At 41.1% G+C, this 25,583-nt stretch overlaps 1 protein-coding gene across 7 annotated transcripts; it reads left to right on the top strand.

Annotated features, from left to right (window-relative positions):
- The first annotated feature begins 1,532 nt into the window (after positions 1 to 1,532).
- KLF9 (KLF transcription factor 9) lies at positions 1,533 to 24,352 on the top strand. 7 transcript variants are annotated; one of them, XR_012904668.2, is made up of 3 exons: positions 2,624 to 2,764; positions 11,318 to 12,035; positions 13,219 to 13,736. XR_012904668.2 is itself a non-coding variant. In XM_006137837.5 (2 exons), the coding sequence occupies exons 1-2, from the start codon at positions 2,263 to 2,265 to the stop codon at positions 21,170 to 21,172; spliced, it is 732 nt and encodes a 243-aa protein (XP_006137899.1). In that variant the 5' UTR covers positions 1,533 to 2,262; the 3' UTR covers positions 21,173 to 24,352. The 7 variants fall into 7 exon arrangements, 1 of the variants encoding a protein (XP_006137899.1); XR_333023.5 differs by having other exon boundaries at positions 2,625 to 2,764; positions 4,493 to 12,035; XR_003087072.3 differs by having other exon boundaries at positions 2,626 to 2,764; positions 11,377 to 12,035.
- Positions 24,353 to 25,583: the final 1,231 nt, after the last annotated feature.

Here is a 25,583-nt window from a genome sequence, read left to right as displayed (position 1 = left end):
CAGCAAAAGAAACAAGTTTCAAATAACAGAGATATGATCTATTTATTTGGTGAGGTTATATTCTACTTGTTTAATTAAAATACAAAAGTCTTTGAAGGGAATTACAAGATGTTGAAAAAAAGAAACAGCTGAAGTATGTAGCATTAATACTGAACTTTTATTAGGCTTGTCAGTGAAGGGAGACTATCTCTAATAGCAGCAAATAACCCACAAGCATTTTAAATGGATTAAAATTATTTTTTCACTATCCATAAGAGTTTTCCTCCCTGACAACATGTACCCATAAAAGCATTCCTTGGCTACAGTGGGCACCCTTAAGAAATTACCTTAAATCTTTATCTCTTTATTTGCTGTATTTTAGGTACCTAGAGTATGCATCGGGAAGTTTACACAATACAGTGCACATTGAAGTAACTTCACTTAAGACAAATTTAGCATATTTTGAAGTGTAACCCTTCTATTGATATTTTATAAAAGGAGGCCAAAGAACTATTTTTAAAGTTGCAATTCTTTCCCTAAATCCAGAAATTAGCCAAACTTTCAATTACTGGATCATGATGGGTTTCTCTTTCCATGAGTAATTGTGTACATTATGGACTTTTGCCCTGTCCTTCCTCTAACTCCCACTAACTTCAGGGGATAGACGAGTTAGTCTGTTACAGAAAAAAACAACAAATGGTCTGGTAGCACTTTTTGTTAGTCTATAAAGTGCTACCAGATCATTTGTTGTTTTTTTCCCATTAACTTGTCTCATTCTTTGTTTCCATCTGATACTAGTTTTTACATTAATCTGGGCAAGGATCGTGCCATTTCCTATAGATGGCTATTGGATTCTTGGACTCTGTAAAATCAAACACTACTACTGTTTAAGGTTTGCAGCTGCTGGACGTTTTTAAGCATATCAGAAATCCAGTAGAGTCCTATCTCAGTTTAAAAAAACCTCCCTGGAATGGAATGTATAGGATTTTAACTGGGGCGGAGAGGTGGCTGCAGGTCAGTGACTTTACATTTATTTTCGCCCTATACGTCTGCAGTCTAAACTCCCACGACAAGCACACTCCCGATCGGGTCTCCCACTCCTGCTCTCTAGGTTTACAAGTATTGAGCCCTCTTTGGAATTTCTTTCTGATTGGCTAAACCAATGTTAGTGACATCAGTCAACTTACTTTCGATTGGCCAACTGGTTGCTGGGACTGTAGGACTTTCAGCTAGGCAGTTAACCCGATAAGTGCTGCAAAGACAAACTTGCAAACCTGGTAGGCAGGGAGGGCTGAGCGCTTAACCCAAAGGGAAGGGATTTAGCCCAGCTGGAAGGATCATGAAGGTGCAGTCAGAAGAAGCTCGCTAGAGAGTTTCATTCAGGCTGGCGCTGCAGACTAAGTTATGATGCTGATCTGTTTTTCAGGGCTCTTCCTTCATCGCCCTTTTAAATCGCAGCATTAAGACTCCCGGAGTAGCACGAGGCATTGGGAGGGAACATTAGGATTGGCCGGGCTCCTCGTTTATAGACACACCTCTCATGCAAAAAGGCTCTTCTGACTGGAAGGGGGAGAAGGTAAACAGAGTTGAATCACCCTCCCCGCTGACCAATTGGTGGGGGGCTTGGAACCTTACGTGATGGGATTCTGCGAAATTGTTACTGAGCAAGAGCATGCCGGAACAGTGAGGAGCTGCAGGCGAGGGGGGAGTGGAGCAGGCAGTGGGCAGAGGGGGGGCGAGTGTCTTGTAGACCTGGAGCTTTGTCTGCTATTTCAACAGAGCGTCTTGATGAGTGGGTGAATGTGCAGGGAATTCTAACGAAGGGAAAGCGGCTGGGTGCATCTCCTGAGCAACTCCTGCGATTTTGTTGGGGCGGGAGGGGGGGGACACACCTTGAGTCCGTTTAAAACGCTGAATTACTTGAAATCACCACTAGTGACAGTATTTCCAAGAGAGCCTTCTTGTAGCCCGTCAAAGTGCTCGTCATTGGGATTGAATTGAAATCTGGAGTTTCTGGTGATCACGGATAAGGGGGCTAGGAGTGCGAGAAGCCCCAGTGTAGCACCAGATTGTGGATGCTGCTTTTGGAGTCATGGATTGTTATATAAAAACCAGTGGCTGAATTCGACTCCTTGCTTGGATACCAACGCACAGCGCCCCACCCCCCTCTACTGATCTGAGAGGCTGAAGGCACCCAGTGTGCTGAATAAAAAAACCCGGGGGGTACGACAGAGAAGTTTCGGTGCCTGGATTTTGGTTCTCTGGTGGTTACTCGTCTGCAGAATGTCAGCAGTTGCCTACATGGATTTTGTTGCTGCTCAGTGTCTGGTTTCCATTTCCAATCGCTCTGTGATACAGGAACAGGGGGCTCAGGATGCAGAGCTACTGAAAATGCCTGATGAAGAAGTGACCAAGGACCTAAATGACCCCAGGGATGCCTGGAAGGATTATTGCACATTGGTCACAATTGCTAAAAGCTTGTTGGACCTGAACAAGTACAGACCCCTCCCAACCCCTTCCATCTGCAGTGACAGTGTAGAAAGTCCAGATGAGGATGTAGGATCAGACAGCGACGTGACTACTGAATCTGGGTCGAGCCCTTCCCACAGCCCAGTGGAAAGACAAGATTCTGGCAGTGTGCCCAGCTCTCTCTCTCTTCTCCACAGTGGAGTGCCTGCAAAGGGGAAACTATCCACTGAAAAGAGACACAAGTGTCCATACAGTGGATGTGGCAAAGTCTATGGAAAATCCTCCCATCTTAAAGCCCATTACAGAGTGCATACAGGTTAGCTGTGGTCTCTCAATTACAGAGGGGGGATGTTGGGGTTAACCCAGTGGGTGACCAGGGCAGCATTGGCTATTTAAGTCATGCTTTTAAGTCATGAACATTAACCTCTGTTCTTAAATGCTGAAAATATAGACACATATTTATGTTAAAAATTGATTGTCCTGATTTGAACTCCTTAGAGATTATTTTACTATTTAACGTGTTTTCTCCCATCCTCCATTTTTGTCTCTCATCCTTGTTATTAGCTGTGAATGCAATGGCTTTCTGGCTACATTCAGTCTATGAAAGCACAGTGTGTTACAGAAATTGCATGGACCATATAGGGCAGAAAGGAAAGGGTGTTCTTGTGATTTGTCATGTTATTAAGATGTTTTTTTCCCCCCTCTTCCCTGTATCTGTGACACTGAGAGGATCAGACCAGTAGAGGAGCTGTTTAGACTCAAATGGTATAATCTGCTTCCATGAGAGTAGCAAGAATTAACCAAAAATTGCAAGGAAGCTGCACACCCATAGGCAGTAAAGCCTTTTAGGGAATTCTCTGTGTTCGTCCAGCCTTATGCTTGTTTTTGTGCTTGCCAAACTGCATTTACATTTGGGCAGGAGCCTTCAGAGAGTTTTAAAATAACATTGCTTAGTACAACATAGAATTTTTGACAAGATAGGGGATAGCTTCTGACTAGCTACTTACCAAGTCAGATTTCAGAGCTTCATTTTATTCATCCTGTGTGTTAGGACCTGTCCCCCTGAGCTCCACTATAATATTAAGGGCGTGGTCAGTTTGAGGTTGTGGATTGATGACGAATTTTATGAATTCTCATAAGGAAACATGTAAACTATAACACCTACATGAATCAGAATGTGAAAGATCTAGTAATGAATGAGCTAAAATATGAAAAATGGATGAGGCCAAAGGCAGGGAAAACTCCAGCTTTAGAATTGCAACCATCCTTGACAAGACAAATACACTTTGATTAATCAGATATACTGAAGGAAAGTTGTTAGGTGGTTATAATTCTAATATACCAGTCCATCTTCTATGTAAGCCTCTTAAATCAGACCTGCTGGCATAAGGCTACAGCACACTGGGTCGTAAATTATGACAGCCACCATCACTATAGCCATTTCTTTTACAACACTGCTTTTACAGCAGACTATTTTTGTAAAGGTATTGAGCATATTTTTAATGAACAAATGCTTTTAAATAAATGCTTTTTTCCTCCAATAAGCACAGCAAGAATAGAGGGGCAAATTCTCTGCTGATGTAAATGGGCACACTTCCATTGACTTCAATGAAATCTTGCCCATTTATATTAGGAGAGAAATTGGCTTATTTTTAAAAAATACAAGCACATGAGTCTGATACATACTTAACAAGGAGGACAGCTGTTATTAAAGATCAGATGTAAGGTAAATCTCAACCTCTGTTAACTTTCAAAGCTATGTGCATTCCATCAGCTTTACAATTTGTGTTTTGATGGCACCTGTTCACCATCATTATTTTAGTCTGTTCCCATGAGGGGAATGGATGGCTCAAAATACTGGTAATACAGAGTTACAGAGCTATTCATTTTTTACAACAGTGTTCTGAATGCAGAATAGGTTGGTCCTGGTAAAGGTAAATTATCACATTATGGCTGGTTGGGCCTATATGGAATTAACTGGTTGTCTCAGTCTAGTTTATAGTGGATGAGTTGCCAAACTGTGTTCCCTTTCTCTCTCACACAGAAGACAAACTCCATCATGACAAACTGACGCCTTTATTGGCAAACTCAGCAGAGACCAAGGACTCCATGGACATGGAGTGAGGGGAAGATTTTCAAAAACATGTAGATGACTTAGGACCCAGAACTGTGAATTCACTATTTAGGTGCCAGTAGCATTTTCAAAGTTGCCCCTGAGCTGCCACCTCATTCCATAGATGTCTAAATCTCCTAACTGCCTTGCCACTGACCAGCATTTGCAAAGCTACCCCCCACAGTTAAAGAGCTGCTCAGAGCTCCAGCCCAAGACAAAGCCCCCAAATGAGATTAGAGGGGGGAGGCTTGTCTTGCCAATGGGGCCTGGACTGATAGGCATGCTCTGAACATGTCTGGAGACCTGATACCTGTTAGAATCAACAGCTGAAACAGGTCATCAGTAGGTGGAAGAGCAGCATAGTGCCATACAAAAGACACATGGGGGTACAGAGAATGTAGAATGAGTGGGAGAAAGGTATCAAGCATGAACAGGGGAGGAAGTGAGAGTGTTTTGGTTGGTAGGACACTGGCTAAGTGGCTGATCTGGCTTAGGTGCCTAACTCTAGGAGCTGTTGACTCTGACTGAGGGTCCTGATTGGCAGAACCCAATCTCTAAGCCAGATGCACCAGTCATCAACTAGTGCCTAAGGGCCACACCTCTCCTTAGCATTTCATTCCTGGCTAGCTTAGACAACTCTCAGTTCTGCCGACTGGCTTCTGAAAATCCCTTCATTAGGTGCCTAATTCTCCCCCTGCATTGTACAGAGCATTTCTGGCTGTCTGCTTGGGGTTTTCGCTGTCAGACACTGAGCGGAGCAATACCTAAATACCTTTAAGGATATGGGCCTTAGTCCCATGACTTCCCAGGGAAAATATGCTCCCTATCATATCACTTGGCAATTTAAAAAATGTTACCCTTAACCTAATTTTTAACCACACTCTACAGGTGGCCTATTTAGGTGGGGTCGGGGGGACAGGACACAGTTGGGTCAAATTGACAGGGCAACAAGGGGACTACTGCATTAGTTCCATAGAGGACATCGGTCTTCAGTAGTGTCACAATGGTGTTTTTCACCAAGACTAAGTTAATAAGACTGTATATGCTACCTCAAGTGGGTGAGATAGTATGGCAAAACATTAACCGGACAGTAAAATAAATAAATAAATAAATGTTTAAAAAAGATCTGCTATAGTAATTCAGCTGTCCCTACACACCCCTCAAAAATTATAAAGATAGTCATTGTCAGCTTTTTAAAAAAACCGTCATACGTCCTTTTAATTCATGTCTGGATGAAACCATTGCAACACATGTACATTGCAATAGTAGACAAAGCTGGTGCACAGGACTGATTAAAAGTTGCTGTAAATAAGAGTTGTGCATAAGTGCAAGACTAAAGTCAGAGGACACCAACATCCTTCCAATCATATAGTATCTCTTTTGTAGATTACTTGGTTCTTTTCTGAGCTTTCTATAAAATGGTGGCAGTAGGAAGAGAAGAGATTTTTAATCACAGAAGATCTACCACAGGGCACTGCGGTAATAGTTATGCATGAAGAGCAGTTTTATGAAAGAAAATGGCTAATTCAGAATTACAGTTAAACTCCTGTTGAACAAGATTTCCCTTTAGCCTAGCAATACTACTGTACATTACAATAAGGTAGACCTGAGTTTGATTACCTGTCTTGTGCTCTCCATGCTATAGGGCTACTCAGCTCAGGGAGGACAGGTGGACAAGGAGAATGGTGGCATGTCATTCAACAGCAGGTTAATTAAGGAACCTCACTGATTGCCTATAGGACCAAGGAAAGGAGTGCAGTCATGCTCTAACTTGTTGGGCTGGTAATGCCATAGAACCTTATGGAGAAGGAAAGTTCACCTGAACTCCTAGTTATCTTCCTGGTAGTGAACTTTGTGGATTTCTAAGCTTCAGAGGTGAACTGTGTGAAGAAAAAATACTCCATTTGCCCATTTCCAGCTCACAGATACAGATAGAAACTTGAGAAAGGCCTAGGAAGGGAAAGCCATTTATCAAAAAACTAGATTTTAAAAAAAAAGGCCCACCATTCTCAGTCCTTTAACCTACCCTAGGGCCTGTGTGGTGTCTGACCCGTTATTTCATGTCTAATACATAATCAGAAATATGGTAGCTAAATGTAGGTGAAGACTTGCAAATTTGTGGCTTGCAATAGACAAAGGAAATGACAGCATCTTTCCAATTTGTTCCCAGAAATCCATCTTGTTCTGATGTACATATCAGCTGGCATATTGCATTCTGCATGCTGACATGTAAATTAACATACTACATTGCTTCAAAATTCCTATCATTAGTTTTGTTATAACAAGTCGGTTTTTAAGTGGAATAGGATTTACCTAGGCCAGATATGAAGTGGATACCCATGGAAATCTAATAAAGGTTAATGCTAATAACAGTATCGTTTTCGGTCATTAAATATGAATATAGCTGAATATTTGTGGTGTAGGGTAATAAGCTCTCAGCTCTTTCCAGTGTAAGCAGAGTTACCTTTAGCTGATAGAATAGTAAATGATACTCATCAAAAGAATTACTTCATGAATGGGAGAACTGAAAAAGCCGTGTGTAGCCTCTAAGTTCACCTAAAATCTGTACTTATAAATCAAGGATTACTCCAGTCCTATCTTTGGAAAGGGAGCAAAACAGATAAGTCACTAAAGGAAATCAAGACAATACCCCCTAGGCAAATAGGATTCTTGAACTCTGCAAATAATTATAAAATGCATGTAGCAGATTTGAAGTCATTCCAAGAGTGATACATTCCGTAGCCACAGCTATGTATTTCTGGATTGGATTGACCAGGAATAGACATGACTACACATTATAAAGTTAACTATCCATCTTCAGTGATTCATTCATTCAAAAAAGTTGCTGTCCATCATTTCATGAACCCTTAAAATCAGCCTGGCATTTCTAATGTGAACTTGCTTTCCTAGGCAAAGATTTGATTTCTCACTGCCTTTGCAGTCGTTAGCACTCTTAGTTAAAATAGATCCTCATCAATAGTTACTGGCTGCCATTGTAAATATTGAATGTTTATCTTATTCTGTCTTGAAAAACGGTTTCTGAATGTCTACTCATTGTACCCATGGTCTGTGTCTTACTAATATAAATATCCCCTTTCACTCATGTATACTCACTAAGTAAGTTAAAAAAGTTTAGTGACTACTTATGTGCATGTTGTATTGGTGTGAAATTAAAACCACACTGGCACATGTTGTACAAGCTGATAGAAAATGAGGGATGAAATACCAGACTAAGTTACAAGAAGAGGGAACTACAGATCAGATAATTATTACTAACATGCAGACTCTTTTATCCCCTTAACTGCTAGTTCAAACCAGCCCCTCTTGCAGACTCCAAAAGGAGCCATCTGAGGACTGGATGCTTATGGCCTGTTTCATGACTCCTGCTCAAAATTAGCTTGACAATTAATATTTAATTTTGGTGATGTCTTGGATTTTGGACTGAAACCCAAGACATCACTAAAATTAGTATTATGAATTATTTCTTGTAGCACCTATGAAGTGGTTGGGACTTTTCTGATGGAAGAGAGAGCCTGACCATATTCTTCAAGGATACCACAATCTAAAGACTTTCTCTCTGCCTTGAGGCTACAGGAAGGATGCAGTACACATACAATTAATCTTTAGAATGTGCATATATACATATAATGAAAATAGGATATGCAAAATTATACCCAAACTACTTTTCAGACTTGATATCAGTGGTAGCTTTCCCAAAACCATCATGACAGAGGTCAGGCTTCAGGAGAGACTTGAATATGACAAGGGTACAGTTCTTCCAGATAAATGCCATAAGGCCATACCATGCACAGAGAGTAGCATAGAAAGCATAGAACCACATAGGAGATGCAGTTGCAGACAGATGGGCAGTCAGGGCTGAAGTCTCCGGTGCAGAGGAGAGTCCAGGTGGAAGTGGGTGGATGGTTGATTTAGAGTAGCACGGGGCATTCGTTTGGCAATACAGAGTCTTTGTTGTCAATTTATATTGTTAATGAGGGTAGAGCTGGGGCTGAACAGTCTTTTTAGAAAGTTTTAATTAAAATATATATCTGAAAGGTGAAAGAAGGAGGGTGTGAACAAGGACAGCCAGTAAATGGACACATGCCACATGGGAGAGACCATCACCACTAATTGCCAAGAGAGGAAATGAGAAGCAGTATAGGTAGCAAGAGGCTAATTATGTGGGCTGTCTGTTATAGGGTTAGAAGAAGCCTCAGTTAGGAACCCTGTAAGGATGTTAAGTATTGAGTAAATGACTAATTGTGTATCGAGTACACGATTAGTTGATAAGGGGCCGCTGCAGCTCTGCAATTTAAATGTAGTAGGGGCCAGGCGTGCAGGCAGTCCAGCTCCTACTACATTTAAACTGCAGAGCTGCAGCGGGAATAGGTCTAGGACCCAGCACGAGCCAGGACTGCTTCAGTCCTGGCTTGCACTGGGTCCCGTGCTGCATCTCTGCTCCTCCCCCTCGCACTGCAGAGACACTGCTGGGGGAACTGGCTTTTAAGCTGGCTCCCCCAGCACTGGCTCCTGCTCCCCCTCTGTTTCCTGCCTCTGATATAGAGGCAGCAGGGGGGGAGAATGTGAATAGTCAACTCAACTACCCAATAAGCCTACATTTATCGGGTAGTCAACTATTCAACTACTCTTTTATATCTCTAGAAGCCAGAGAGACTAAAGGTCCTGAGTGCTCCATGTAGCAAGGTGCACTTGCTCCTAAGGTTTGGCTGATGATCTTTGTATCAAATATTCATAATGAACAAGGATTTCCCTGTATTATAAGTGCTTGGAAGATAAGATTTCCTAGAGAGTGCTATAAAGTGCATGATGAGGCATACACATTCTCTGCCTCCTCAATAGGGCCTTAGAACAACCCATGTCAACAGGAGAGTCAGAACCAGTGCAAGAGATTTGTAATACAACAGCAGTTATGCCCTTAAATGCCTCCTTTGACATTTTGCCCTTAATGATATTCAGTGGCAGGTTAAGGGCAGAGACATGGAACCACAGATCTGTATTCTGCTGTCCGGAGGGAAAGCTTACAGCAGCATTTCTGTCACAAGAGAAAGGCAACTGATTGATGCCACAACACAAACACTGCACCAGATAACCAGGCCCCTTACCTCTTTAGGCTGCTCCTGACTTCGTTACTTTCCCATTTATTTTCTGAAGTATCCCAAGTTTGTCAGAGACAATACAAATGCGTATTTTAATGGGCAGTTTGGAGCATTCATTGTCTTTTGAGTTTAAAATGGAAACAATCTGAAATCTAACAGTTTAAGTTTCTTAGTCGAGACACGTTACACAGGTAGCACCTTTATAATATGGCTGAAGATAACAGTGGTCACAGGGCATCTTGATAAAAATGTGTGAAACCATTATTCTCAGGGATTTATACAAATGTGAAAGTTTGTATTGTTATCAGAACAAATGGACAGGTTTTCTGTCTAAGAGAAAATTGTCATATTTGATAATATTTGATTACATTGCTTGAAAGGCTAGTAGATTTTTGATGCTTTTTTGTATTTCAATTTTTAAAAACCCAATAATTAAGTATTTAATTAAATTTCTCATTGGGAAAATTATTAACCAGTGTTAGTGGTCACACTACCCATCACAGCAAGGAAAAGCACATGTGGAAGGGGAGCGGAGAACAACAAAGTGGCTGGACTTCAACTGCTTTACTTTCTCCTTTCACATCAACAATGTAACTCCTGTTGCCAGCAGAGGACATATTGGAAGTGTTGATTCTAAGGAGTTATTGCACCCTGTTGTGCCTTGGTATTGGAGACCACTTAGTATATTTCTTTCTCACCTGATTTTGTCAGTTCCTGTGCAGAACCATTGGGGTTGCTGAGGGGAGTACATTCCCCTTTAGTTCAGTGCACTGCAATATCGCACCATCCTCCCCATTCACTGATAGAGCTGCCAAACCTGAAAAAGCAGAAAGTGTTGGGGAAAAACCAAGTTAAGTTTAAATGGCCAAGTCCTAGGATAGCAAGAATAGGGCTCATTTTAAATTATCTGATGTTTGTTTTAACCCTGTGTTTAGATGCCAGGTCACACTCTTGTATCTGAATGTTCTGAAATATCATGCTGGCAGTTTTTTTGGGGGAACCAGAATGGCGTTCCAATACTATTGCTAATTGTAAAATAAACTAACAATAGTGGTTATTACCTTCATTCTTCATCTTGTACTATTGGTGGTTGCACCCATTCAGCAAAATGGTGCATTCCGGCTCTTTTTTAATGGCTAGAGCGCTGATGCTAATTATAGTGACTTGCACCCTATAAAAACCTAAGACGGACAGAGTCTCAGGTTGTCCTGTTGAATAGTCTAGCGCACGTGCATGAATAAATAATCAGCTAGGGAATTCATAGACAATGATGAAAACAATGTTTTGTACTCCTGAATATAGAGACAACAGGTGTAAATTTGTGCAGAGGTGTACTGAAGGAATCATGTAGCATATTGATATTACGTTTGGTGATTATGTGTATGTTGTGGCTTTGGCTCTTCCCTATATTAAATCAATTTGGCAAACTAACTGCCATTAGCAGCACACCTTCAGCACACCTGTCACGTATCTGCACACAAAATTGCTCTCTAAAGGGCACAAGAACATACCACACTGTGGATTGTACTTGCTCTAAGCAAAACTAGCTATTGTCCGTTGATACAGTGTCAGTGCAGATATCAAAGGCTGGTGTAATAATCTCTATGGTGCAAATTTCCCTTCCATCATTGTCCCACAGAGCACTAGCCACCACAGAAGATCGCTGTTTGACCTAGTTCTTCTGCTTTGTTGATTCAGGATCAAGTTCTCCAGATATACCTTGCCTACTACTGCATACCTGTAATCTCATGGTGTGCTGTTCTTTGCCAGCACCCATAGCTTTGCAGTTATTGTGTTTCAGCAAGCCAATCTTGAAACACATTTCAGAAAGAAAAAGTTATTGTGTAGGAATGCTGCCAGCTGGCCAGAAGCAGATACCCAGGTGCTTGTGAGATTCAATTGCATTTGTACTCTAATTAGGAAAACCTTGGATTATGACTGTATGACACAAATAGAATGTGTGGCAGAGAATCACCCATTTGGGAGAAACAACATCAAGACAAATGTAAAAGGGCCAAAGGAGCAATGCACAAAGGCCTCAGATAACTGCACCCAGTCTGGGCTACAGAGGAAAACCTGCCTTTTTTCCTAGTGAATTGGAAAGTATTTTTGGTACTCATCAATCTACAGTGTGTGAGGTACTTTGGATGGCACTGAGACTCCTAGCACCTGGGAGATCTGGAAAAGAGGAAGGACAAATATTCATCATAGCCTAATCCATGACAAGGGATTTGGGCCAGGACCACGAAATGTCTGAGACCTTACCGGGATTCCAAGACTGCTTTGGAGAAGCTCAAGATCTGGCTACAGCAGCCAAAGAGTTTGGGGTGAACTTAGGAGACAAAGGAGCACACAAGGTACATTGGATTTTATTATTTATAGCAATCAGTATTGGTTTTGCATGTTTGGGGACTGTGGGAACATGTTCTTGGGTTCTTTCAAGCATCATACTCTTACAGTGAGTGGTTATAATCTCACATGATGCTAGAAGATTCCGTTCTCCCTGGATCTGGCACCACAGTTAAGTGGTTGCTTCCTTTACATTCCCTCCCCTCCTGGTTGAACTTCTCTCGATTCTGTCAAGATGAACAAACTCACCATAATTCTCTGCTTTTGTCTACACAGCCACATGCCAAAGTAAGGGTAGGCATGTAGTGTCATCTGGCTCAGATGTCACATGACCAGACAAAATGGAGGTAAAGAAAGGAAAACCTGTTCCAAGAGTCAAACAAACTCTGAAATGTATTAAATGTAAAAGCAGAAGAGCATTACAAGAAACTGTATAATGAGCAGCATGATCCCACCACGTACATGACATTGTCTCAGCCCATGTAACAGACAAAAGCATCTGTTTAGCTTTCTGCTCTTATCACACTGCAATTATATTTCATTCTGCTTTTCTATTGAATGTATGAGACCCGGGCATCAGCATTACGTGATAACAAGCTGCTCTATACTAACTGCCAGTGAGGATGTGGAATAATGACTCTGTTAAACCTCACTACTGGCAGCCGAAAAGGTAGGACAGAAATCTAGAAGAGAAATCCATGTATTTTCACTATAATTTTCTCCAGTCCACGCAGAGTAATCCCTGAAAGTATTTTATAAAAAAAATCAGTGCTCAGTCTGAGCAATTAAACTACACTCTTCAGGCCCAGAACATATATTTAGCCAGTAGAACAACTCAACTGTAGGATTATCAACTTTGCCATAATTTGTTCAAACTAAACTTTCCTGTTCTGGAATCCTCAGCACAAAGGTTCTTTCTACCCTTTATTAGTCCCATTGAACTATAGCTACCAAGCCCTACCCCTGCACACATTGTTTTCATTCCTCCTGCTTAACAATTGGTTTTAATCTGGGGGGAGAAATATTAGTGTATGTGATTATCTTAAATAGTAGTGCAGAGCATCCTGCTGTAAGTAGGCATTGGCATGAGAAAGGTACCAGAAGTTGTTACTTGTATTATATTCCTTGCTATAGACAACCCTGGAATGTCATGAATTAGCTCATTAACATTCTACTTATTTCTTATTTCAGATGGCCCGACTGAAGCCAGGCCCCGTGTGGAAATGCTGGCACATCACAGAATGGGATCACAAAGGACTGAACACTTTTTTGAAAAACAAGACCAATTTAGGCTAGAGGACAGAATATCAATTATGGAATATATCTGACATGATAGAAAAATGAAGCTGCCGCTCAAGAAGTCCACAGAAAACTTCTTCAAAGAGAATATGTGGAGAAGCAAAGGCAGCTGACATCATTCTCCCATCACCCTGTACCTATTTGCCTTGTTCAGTCACCTCAGCATGATGCTATCATACAGAACTGCAGCACCTCATACTGGACTACCTCCTTCCTATCTGCTCCCTCTCCGGTAATTTCATGGAACACTGGTGGTGAACAGGACAACACTGGAGTATGCAGAACATGCTTTTATGGTCCTATAGCCCCATTACCCAAATCTGTGTGTGCTTGATTTGTTTTTCTCTGGTTACTCATTGAAGCCAGCTTGAATGTTTCTGGTTTTAAATAAAGTAAATGTGCATAATTTATTTCAGTGTTAAGAATCCAGAAAACATACTTTTAATTTACTCTTATTACATCACCACTCCATTATGCCATAATCTTCTTTACCAGTCTCAAGCCAATATGCGCACAAGATGAAACCCACTGCCACCAAAGGAAACAAAGACATTTAAGGGCAGCACATGCTAATACTTTAGGCTTGAAACAGGAAGAATGATCATTATCACAACCTCCTCCTCTTTACACTACCCTGGCAAGATCTTACTCATTTAGTTCACATTCCTGGTATAGCCAGCATTAACATGTGTTACAGATTCCACTGGCAGTGCTCGTCTGCCTGTGCATGAATTGCTGCAAGTATCTCATTCCACAGTCTCTTAAAACTTCCCTGTTGCTTTCACAAATTTTGTGCAGAATGCAGTGGGCAGATATGATGCCTCCTGTTGCCGTTTGCACTATCAGTGCACGTTAGAAGACATCTCTACCTTGTTTAAAGCTTTCTAAATGCACACTCCACTACCACATTGCCTCTGTCAAATCAGTCAATTAATTACTATTTCTCGTTGAGCACTGAGTAGGGCTTCATGGCCAAGGGGAGCAGTCGATTTACAGGCTCACAGAATCACAAGCTCTGGACAAGAAGATGGTCTCTTCCCCTATCTCTATCTGCTCTCAAGAGTCCAAAGTTTAAATATTTTCCTGTATCATGCACTAAAAACTTATGCTAACATCTATATGAGACAGGAATGGAAATGAATTTTCTGTTCCACAACATTTAAGACATCAAAAATGTTCCCATTCTGCTTAACAATGAACCTGACATTTTAAAATTGTTTGTCCTGGGTGTGTGGGGGTGGGGGGAGGCGAGGGGCAGAAATATTTATTATAGGCTGGTGGTTAGGGCCTTTTGATTATCCATGGGTAATGCAGAGATACCATATATGGCCTCTTCTACCAAACACAAGTAATTATATTTTAGGAGCTCCAGCAGAAAATTTTCTGGTTGAGCAAAGAATGAGCTCTGACATTTCAGCCTGACTTCCATTTTAAGTTTATGTCCTGATTATTGCTGAGCTTTCCAAAAATTGATGGGATTTTGACCTCTTTTCCCACAATTCTCTTGGAGTCCCAGTATGCATTTCCAAACATCCTGCAAGACAGTGCTTTAGGACACTGATACAGAAAGTGAGAGAGAGGGGCACTCAATGGGCAGCACAACTGACATCCCTGAGTACATCTGGGGTAGACCTTAACCCAAAATAAGATGGCTAACATGGACACACAACACCAATGCTCTGCACTGTGAACTCACAACAACTCCATTCTGTAGTATAAATGCAATCATGACGTGTGTGTGAATGTACAAGGTGGTCTTAGAAACGGAGAAACTTGGATAACGATATTCAGAGCTCCAAGGGGTAGAATTATTCAAACACATGGCTTCTCTCCGTTTCTACTGGTGCTCTAGAGTGACTCGCTATTTTGCTACTCCTTTCATTCGTCTTTGACCAAGGGCCAGTCTTTCTCTGGACTTACTCTAAATCAAGATAGTTTCAGAGTCATGATCCACTCCTGTAAGATGTAAGGGTACGTCTAGACTACATGGCTCCGTTGACGGAGCCATGTAGATTTGTTTGTTCGGCAAAGGGAAATAAAGCCGCGATTAAAATAATTGCGGTTTCATTTACATTTAAATGGCTGCCCCGCTCTGCCGATCAGCTGTCTGTTGGCAAATCGGGTCAGTGTGGACGCTCCCCTGTCGACATGAAAGCCCTTTATCGACCTCCCCAGTAAACCTCATCCTACGAGGCATAATGGGGAGGTCGATAAAGGGCTTTCAGGTCGGCACGGGAGCATCCAGACTAGCGCGCTGAGCTGACAAACAGCTAATCAGCTGTTTGTCGGCTCAGCGTGGCAGCCATTTAAATGTAAATGAAGTGGCGATTATTTAAATTGCAGCTTCATTTCCCTCTGCTGATCCGCCTAATCTACATGGCTCCATCGACAGAGCCATGTAGTTTAGACACATCCTAAGAGTCCTAGTTTAACAACATACACAGCATTCTTGTATATCCTTTTCATTCTGGGCAGAAATGTCTGACAGCTCCCAAGACATGCCACTTAGCTAGAAGACTAAACTTCATAATACTTGATCTAAGTGAGTGTTTGCATCCATTAGACTTAGCTTTTACCACATTCACTAAAAGTCATGCATTCCAGTCACAAAGTCTAGCAAACTAGCTAGAGACGGAGCAGAAATTCTCACCTGGACAAGAGAGAATACTGGTGACAGCAAACTCCATCCCAGATAGGTCAGTGGCACTGCCAGAGCTTTCAACTGTGCAGTTAAAATGGTGGTTGGAAGGTTCTAAGTGTAGACATGAACCTGACCTGATGGCTCCTTTTACCAATCAAGAGCTCGAGCTGGCTATATATTGGCTGCAGCCTGACAAGGCTCCTGGTATAGATTACATCCACGAGCTTCTCTCTTACTTTGAGCCAATTCTAAAAAAATTGGCTACTTTTATTTTTGAATCATTGTACTTAGGTGCAGGGCAAAGTCTAGCTGTTCCCATGCCAGAGGAGCCACTAACAGACCCTGATCAATTTCTCTGCTCTGTGTTATTTACAAGCTGTTGAAGAGACTAATCCTGATGTGAAGTAGCAAGGTAGTTGGTCCTCAGCTTCCTTACATTCAGGGTGGAGGCAGGATGAACCCAAGAGCAGATACTCTAAAACACAGAAAATGCATGTGAGTCAGGAAAAAGAGTAGGCATAGTCCATATGGATCTGACAGCAGGCTACAACTCTGTGGCACATTAAGCTAATTGCCAAGCTGTTGCAAAATATTCCTTGTAGACTGATAGTGCAGTTCATTAAAGAAATGACCAACAATCAAAGCTACATTCTGCAAGTTGGGGAGAAAAATCAGTCACCCCACATATCTACACAACGGCCTTCCAAACGAGGGTCCATGTGGGCTCCACTTTTGTTCAATGTGACCTTCTTGAAACACAGGCCAAGAAGTACATGCTGCTATTTTGACCATATATTCCAGTGGCGGTGAAGAATTCTTCATGAAACTTAGCCAATGGCGATCATTTGCCATTTAAACAATTGCCTTGCCAATCAATTCATCTTAATCTATGTCCCAGGATGGATATTGAAATTCCCTCTAGTTATCAAACTAACATAATAGCCTCGCTTGAGACTCCTGAAAATGAAGATCTTTTCCCATGCTGCCTTGACATGAAAGCTGTTGGGAGTTTAACTTTGGTCCTTCTTCATTTGCATTGGCACTGCTGTTTGGTGTAGCTGAATAGGGCTCCATGGTCTGGAGAGCAGTTGTCACATTCAGCCTGTTGACATGAAGAATTGTATTCCTACACATTATTAGTGACAGCTTAAATTATACCCCAGCCTTCCATCTATATGTGCTAGCGCACTTAGCTCCTTCGATGACAAGCTGACATGTCTGACAAAACTAGCCTGTTACATCTCTGGCTGGCTGATGCCTTATTCTCAGACCAGAAACAACACACAGTGCTAATTCAAAGGTCATCTTATCTTTGGAGGAGGAGCACCACTCATGTGAACTAGGAATGTTGTACCCCTGCTAATCTCTTAATATCCATTTGCTGTGGAAACTCACGCACTTTTGGACAAGAGCACAATGTGCACAGGTGATCAGCATCATCAGGGAGCTGAAAACTGCATCATAGATTGTAAGCATCGGTAGGAAAGAGCACCTAACTCACTGAGTACATTCAGGAGTCCATCACTGCAGCTTCCTGTTTATATGATTATACAGCTTGGACCATCCTCAGTAGCTACTCTCTGGCTTGTATAGAGTTTCTAGAATTATATGATAGCTTGGCCTGGTTTGTTCCCTACACTCTGACTCTCAGACAGTATTGCAGACAACAATGCATGTGATAGAAGTGTGCCCAACCAATCAGAAGGGCAGTTTACAGTGCTTAGCCTCCATGGATTGGAGCCTGCATATTGAGCTCTGATGTTTTCATAGAGACTATTGTCTAAACCCACCATTCTCTGGCCAAACCTCAGAGAGTTTACTCCAATTATCATTCTCCCTAAATTCTTTGGTGCTTTTTATGCTGTTGGTCATCCTCTCCTTGACATCTTAGGGCCTTTGTGATACTTTCTTTTTCTAGTTCTCCTTCTTCCTCTAGTTATTGCTTTAGCTCTAACTCCTTCCCACTCGTGCCATCTTCACTGATTCATTTTTAAGATTTTGGTATCTGTGAACGCAACCTGTGAGAGCCTAAGACCCTTCTGATGGTTACTGCATTCTTGACATCTTTGTTTTTGAAAGTATTCAGTAATGCATTATGGGTTAAGATAATGGATTTTTCTCCCCACGCCCAGAAGCATACCAGTCCATACTGATGGACTTGAGGATAAAGGGAAGTTAAATTTTCAACCGAGGTGGTTGAACTGAATTGATTTCAAGCAGCTAACCAGGAGATTGAGCAGTTTTGTTTTTCTCTGTTTGGAACTGTGTCGGGGATGTGTGCGCCCCTTCAGTTTCTTTTCTCACAACTCCAGATAATTTGATTTAGTGAACAGGAATATAAGAGGAGTCTGTGTATTCAAAAAATAACCATCGCATGTTTGAGGGTGTTTGTTGGCATGCTTCAGAAAGCAAAGAGAAAGCCAATCCAAGTTTTTGGATACAACTCACACAAACCAAATTCTAGTCATTTTGTCCTATGTAGCTCTTTATGTTGCACTCATCATCACAGGTCTAAGTGTCTATAGCAAGGTATCCCATACTAATGCGCTGGGGGTTACCACAATGGCAGGTGAAAAGGTGAAAATTAAAGATCCCACAATACTAGTGGCCTAATCGGGACTCTCTGTCTCAATTTAGAAAACCAACAAGAAGTAACAGATTTTAGGCCCTGATTCAGAAAAGCAACCCTGTTCAGGACAGCACTTAAGCATTATGTAAATAAAATTAAGCATATGCTTAATTTTTTTTCTAAACCGCTGTAGATGACCTATTCATGGAAACAAATTGGCATTTTGCTTACATTGTCACTGTGCATCTAAGGTGAAATTCTGGCTCCACTGAAGTCATTGGCAAAACTCATTGACTACTTCAGGATTTCATCTCAAGTATTAGCATCGTTTTAAAGTGCTTTAGATAAGCCAGAGTATAAAAGGTAATATTATGGAGTTGCTGGTCTTGACTTCATAGTTTAAAAACAAATCACAAGTTTTCAGTGTAAGTTTAAAACCTTTGTTTTGTATAAATCCATTAAAATGGCAAAGGCCCAAAACAGACTATAAAAGATTAACACTGTATATTTTTTAATGGCAATTTAATTAAAATTGTTACAGAGACTAGTCAGCTTCAGACTGTCCCCTTTTCTGTATTTTTACACTGGATTGTCTCACCTGTTTTCCAACATCTTTTGAAAGACAACAAAATTGCTCTGGGATCTGTGCTTTGCATCACATGTTTCTCTTCATGCATCTGTAACCGATTCTGTATTAATAAGGTTCTTTAATTGACATCAGTTTTAAACTTTTCCCTGTAACTGAAAAGAAATGCATTACACTGACCTTGCTGTAATGAGCAGGGATGTTCACTTGCAGGTGAGAGAGAATGAGAACATGAGACACATCTGTACCCAATACTCCTCTAACCTCAGGGAAGCTGGACATCAGAAATTCAAATTTCATTTCTACTGAGTGAGAGTTATATGCCCATGAACCTCACCACCCTTATTATCCATCAAGTCCACGAAACCCAATTCTAGAAGACAAGTAGGAATTAACATGTCATTTTACAAAATATGTTAAAAGAGACATTGTACAAGGTCACTGCAGGCACAATCAGAAGTAGACGACAGGATTAACAATACCAGACCAATTAGCATCTCTTAGCCACACAGCCTTTCAGATTGATGTTGCTTTGGTTAGTCTGTCTTTAACTCTAAACTCTCTTTCAAGACCCAGTGATAGTCACTAGGATCTCCTGTATGATTCTATTCTCTGGTAAACAGTTTAGTAACCCCTTGGGGATGTATAAGTCCCTCATAATTATGATTGACCTGACTGGAGGTAGCAAATACTCCTATAGCTCTAGTAGTAGAGATTGGGTTTGAGGGTTAAGGGGGTTCAAAGTTTGCTGCTGACCTGTGTGAGGGGCTATTCTGGTTGCACGTCACAGTTTATCTTTCAGATTTTCCTTTTTAAAAAACTGGTTTATTTAATTGATACAAAGTGACAATATCTCACACATTAATACTTGACTATAAAATGAATTCTTGCAATATGTAAATTATAGCAGGACATAAAAATACAGATATGTTATATTTCAGCCATTAGCTTCTTTCCCCTGGGGACCAATTCACTCAAGTACTTCAACCCTGTATAAAACATTAGGAAATGAACACACAAAAACTTAATTTAGTGACAGATAAGGTTGCTCTAGGACACTCCCCACAAACTGACAACATGAAAGTCATGGAAATACCAAGGAAAGGGAAAAGCATCCTGCATTTTTTGCCACTTTCATTTTGCCTGCAGTGCTGTCAATAACATACTGTCATACAGGTTTCAGAGGGGTAGCCGAGTTAGTCTGTAACTGAAAAAAACTTTAAAAACAATGAATTGTCTAGCAGCACCTTAAAGACTAACAAACCATGTAGATGCCCATTTCTCTGAGCACTCAGGGGTGAAAGGAACTTAAAATTTCTTACAGGCACTATCCTATCACAGCCCAGGTCCCTGTCAGCTCTTTAAATAGCTCCCTGCTGGCTTTTGCTGTAGCTCAGCCAGTTCTTCTCAGAACTGTGCACCAGGGCACACCCCCTTACTTTAATCTCTGCTCCTCTCCCTTCCCTGCAGCATCTCCTACATGCTGTTTAACAACTGAACACTGGCTGCCAGGAGGCACTGGGGGGAAGGGAGAGGAGCTGACTGGCAGGACTGCTAGTGGGTGCAAAGCACCCAATATTTTTTTCCCATGGGTGCTCCAGAGCACTCATGAAGTCAGCGCCTGTGGTATCCCTGCTTTCTATGTGAGAGTTGGTGGAGAATCTTCTAATGCAGCCTTAATTGTCATAAGCAACATGTGTGTAAGCTTATCAATGTATGTGTAAGCTCTGAGTGTTGCTTGGTTTTACTCTGCTGTCATCTTGATTCCTGTTTTTTTTCCTTCTAAACTTTCTACTTTTGTTACCACCATCTTCCTACAGGTGAACGACCATTCCCATGCACGTGGCCCGATTGCCTTAAAAAGTTCTCTCGTTCAGATGAGCTGACTCGACACTACAGAACCCACACTGGTGAAAAGCAATTCAGATGCCCTCTCTGTGAGAAGCGGTTCATGAGGAGTGATCACCTGACAAAGCACGCCCGTCGCCACACTGAGTTTCATCCAAGTATGATCAAGAGAACAAAAAAGTCCAACTCCACCTCATTTTGAATGATGGACTACACTGGGGGAAAAAAGACATTGGTAAAGGCATAACTGATCAGCACAAGAAGTCTGCCACTGTATAATTAATATTCCCTACTTGCATTTTAAAGCACATGTAGCTGAAATTCAGAATAATTTGTCCCCCGTGCTGATAACAACAGTCTTAAACAAGTGACTGCTAAGTGAGGTGGGGGGCAGAGATGGGGATCAGAGTAGATGATTAATTTCTTTTGTAACTTAAAGAATCAACACTGGTGTATATATGTCTGACTGGGTGGTCTGACCTGTGACTCCACAATAGTGATTCCAAGGTCTTTGTGATTGCTGTGTCATAAACATGTTTTGTTGAACAATGTAATGCTGCTTGTATTTAAAATTTGTTTAGTAAAACCACTTTCCAAGTCACTTAAATAATTCAAGTAAAAACTCCATAGAACACACTTTAGAAGTGGGTTCACTTCTATCTCAGAATGCTCCATCATTTAAAGACTGTTAAGAAATGCATTACATGTGTTACTAATCTATCTGTTTGATACACAAAAGTAAGTTACATTTATAAAGAAAACTGGGTCTAATTTCTTTGTATAAACGACACGTCTGGATTTTTTTCCAATAAAACGGTGTCTAATAAGCTGAAAGTTTAAGCAAAAAACAAAACTCAAGACGACTTCTGACATCACACACCTTTAGCTCTATTATTCAGTTGCCAGAAAAGTCATTCTAAATAACGTGGCAGGAGTATGAAAACAGAAATATACTTCTCTGAATTGTTCCTATAATTTCATTTGATAATATATACTGTACTATATAAATGCCACTAACAGTGCTTTGTTCTGTTGTTTTATTTGAATGGATGCATAACAACAGCTACCATCTTTAGAAACTGCTGCTTTTTAAAAGTTTTTTCCTATTCTTATACTTGCCTTAAAGGTTTATACTCTTCATACACTTTCCAACTCCTATAAATTCCAGTGGGAGTTGTGCGCACTATGGAGAGACTAGACCTTTCCTTAAGAGCATTCTATGGTAATGGAAACAGCTAAGGCTTCTTTATCTTTTCATAGCTGTTATATAGAGTTTAGGGGGAAATCATGAGATAATTAGAACTACAATAGAGAAGGCATGTCATAACATTCCTTATGGCATGAACCTCACCACTAGGTACCTTGTATAGTACTTGTGTATCATGTACAACATATTATAATGGCAATATTACATTTATTTAAAAGGTATGATTTGCTCTTTAAGAGGAGTTAAGACATCACTGAAGGAAAATTAAAGATAATATATTATCTGAGTTTTCATCTTTAAGTTAAAAGCATGAACTTTTAAAAAACTATTATGGATTTTTCCTCCTCATCCACTTATATGGTGGAGAATTATGTTTACACACACTTCTTTCCAGAAACAGTCTCCTGGTCTTTTGTTTTACCCCTCCTTCAAAAGAAGGAAGGTGAGGTGCAGCCCTATTACAGGCATCTAGGGCCAAATTCATCTCTGAATTAACCACAATGAAGTCAGTGGTGTTGCGCTGGGGATGTTATTTGGGTCCTCTTGTAAAACTTTGTACATAAAAAAATCTTGTTAGTACATTTGCAGCTACAATTTTCTTCTTCTTGTTTCACCTGATGAAAAAGCTTGCTTCCTAGAAAGAAACAAAAATCTACTAAGAAGTAGAATGTTTTCTTCTACAATTATACCTGGCTTCCAGCTTTAGAGATCAGTTTGTCTATAGCATTTCCACTTGTGTAGTTCATTAGAAATTCAGTCTATGTAAAGAGAACTGCTTTTAAGGCATTAGGGATATTGAGCAGTCTGTGGAATAAAAAGGGAGGAGTTTTCTTCAATGAAGACATCAGGAAACCAAGCACACTTTCTACCTCCGTTTCAGCTTTTTGAAACAGTTATTTAAAAAAAACATTTCTGGTGTCCAAAATAAGTTGTAGGGACATTTGTTCTTCCTAATAAAATAGGTAGCCTGGCTATTTCTATTGACCTAGTGTAAAAAAACATATTCTGCTTACCAGTACTGTAACTGCTGCCTTGGGGTCAGGACCATGTGGTAGCCCAGCAACTCACAAAGTAATATTTTTACACTCACCTTCCCCTTCTCTATCAAAAAATATAATACAGAGTTTAGAGTCAGTTCTACAATCCAGCAGTTGTTCTATGTGTACTGTTGCCATTATGTGGGACAAGTACAGTACTTAGCAAATTAGGGACTGATCATGTGAGATGCTGAGTGTCCTTACCTCATATTGACTATGTTGGGAGCAATACCTCTTAAAAAAACAAAAATCAGGCCACTAGCTACCAGCAAGAGCCTAAATATGGATATGGGTGTCAAGCTATAGTCAACGAAGCTTTACCATTTGGGGCAGAATGTACATTTAAACAAGTGTTAATTGCTTTTCAAATTCTAAAAAAATTGTAAGGTACTCTCACAGGTACAAAATGGAATGTATAAACTCATGTCTATATTTGTGAGAAGACCCTGTTTATAAAAATTCCCCAAAAGAAAGCAACATCTAATTTGCTTTAATATATACTGTATCTCAGTTCAGATGGGATTAACATGGTTCATTAACCACTAAAAATACATGAAGAAATATTTTTGTTTGTTTTGAGTGAAAACAGACAATGGATTTCACATACAAAACAAATTGCAGGATAGTCATATGTATCTTAAACTGAATTTCTGTAAGAGACTGTTGCAGGTGTTGGAAGAGAAAGAAAAATCAGGTTCTCTAATACTATATGTACTTGTCATACTATTTGGGAAATACTTAATAGTGCTGAAGTTAGGACAGCTCCTCTCCTCAGTTAAGAAAGCCCTTCACTATTGCATAGAGAAGCCATGGCTTTAAAGGTATAGGTATACAACACATTACATTCTATTTTGAGTTTGCAGACGGACTTCGTTCAGTACACACCAGACTGGGCGTGTTCTTCAAAATGCTGGTTTACTACAGATTAAAGATCTGTACACTGTAAAATACCAACCTTTACAACAATTTAATCAGTTTTATTTTTGTACAGTATTCGTATCCTTTATAAGTTATTTTGCTGTCCTGTTTTGTAAATCACATGAACTTGTAAAAAAAAAAAAGTAGGCATAGGTGTTTTTGTACATATGTATATAAATTGTCCAAATAAAGAAAGGAATAAAAAAAATTATCTTCTTGTTATGATTTTAAATCAGAGTTTACCTGCAGAAAAGTCAGTTTGGGTGACCAAGAAAACATCCACTATTGCAGATGAACATCCAGGTACTCTGCAGTGGTCCCCATAATTTTTGTATGTCAATGTGCAGAATGAATTTTGTTATGTGCACCAGTATAAAGATGTACTGCACATCACCTCCACATTGGTGTCATGACAAAATTCCTTCTGCCTATGGAAGATCTCTGGCAGAGATGGGGCCGAGTGATTTAGAGTGTGGGAGGGGGCACAGGGTTGGGGGGTGATGAGGGCTTTGGTTGGGGCTAGGGCATTTTGGAAGGGGCTCTATGTGGGGGCCAAGGGGTTTGGAGTGAAGAAATGGGCTCAAGGCACAAGGTGGCGGTGGGGGATCTGGGTGGGAGTTGGGGGGCTGGAGCAGGATCAGGGCTGGGGCTTTGGTTTGGAGTATAGAGTCTGGGAGGGAGATAGGGATTTAGGGTGCAGGACTGGGGCTCAGGGCTGGGACTGAGGGGTGCAGGGCACTTACCTAGGGCAACTCCTATTTGGTGGTAGAGGGGAATGGCGTTCTGAGTGGCCTACCCTGCCCTGTGTTCATCTGCAGGCACCACCCCCCACAGCACCCGTTGGCCACAGTAACACAGCTCCAGATGGGGGAGGAATAGGAACTGTAGCACCTGGAGGAACTGTAGCACCCACATCAAGAAAGGCTGGCCCAGAACACAGGGGCTTTAATAGCTGCAGCCCTGAAATCTCCTTTCTTAATCTGGTCCTGCAACTGGGACAAGAGGAGCGCATGGCTGCTCCAGCTCCCTGCTGAGGCCAGAAGAGCACACCTCTCCTCCAGCCCGAGGTAGTTGCCATGGCTGGGAACAGGCGTGCTCTCCTGGCCCCAGCAGGGAGCTGCCATGGCCTCAGCAGCTCCATCCACAGCAGCTCTGAGCCCCTGCACAGGGCTCATTAGGCAGCCCTTTAAGCATACACCTCCAAGTTAAACTAATAAAAGTGACATGGCTAAATCCCTGTGTCAGCTTCAAAATCTTAAACTTTGATGGTGACTTAAGAAATGGGGTCATATTCAGGACCATATTTTCTCCTTCACTAATAGAAGGAGCTGGGAGCTTAATTAACCATCTATAACTTGCTGAGGAGAAAGAGTACCAACTCTGCAGCAGGCTTCCCTTTTCTGGGAACCTGAGAAGCTTCTCTGCCATAGCACTGTGGTGTGAAGGCTCCA

This window comes from Pelodiscus sinensis, chromosome 6 (assembly GCF_052426305.1).
Source record: "Pelodiscus sinensis isolate ZL-2025 chromosome 6, ASM5242630v1, whole genome shotgun sequence".
Classification (NCBI taxonomy): Eukaryota; Metazoa; Chordata; order Testudines; family Trionychidae; genus Pelodiscus; species Pelodiscus sinensis.
The sequence above is the reverse complement of the archived record's forward strand: the minus strand, read 5'-3'. Positions and strand labels throughout refer to the sequence as shown.

Excerpts from the sequence above, each read along its gene's own strand:
- KLF9 (XM_006137837.5), top strand. The coding sequence starts at position 2,263 with ATGTCAGCAGTTGCCTACATGGATTTTGTTGCTGCTCAGTGTCTGGTT. Across the intron at positions 2,765-20,942 it reads CCATTACAGAGTGCATACAG|GTGAACGACCATTCCCATGC; the intron begins GTTAGCTGTGGT and ends ATCTTCCTACAG.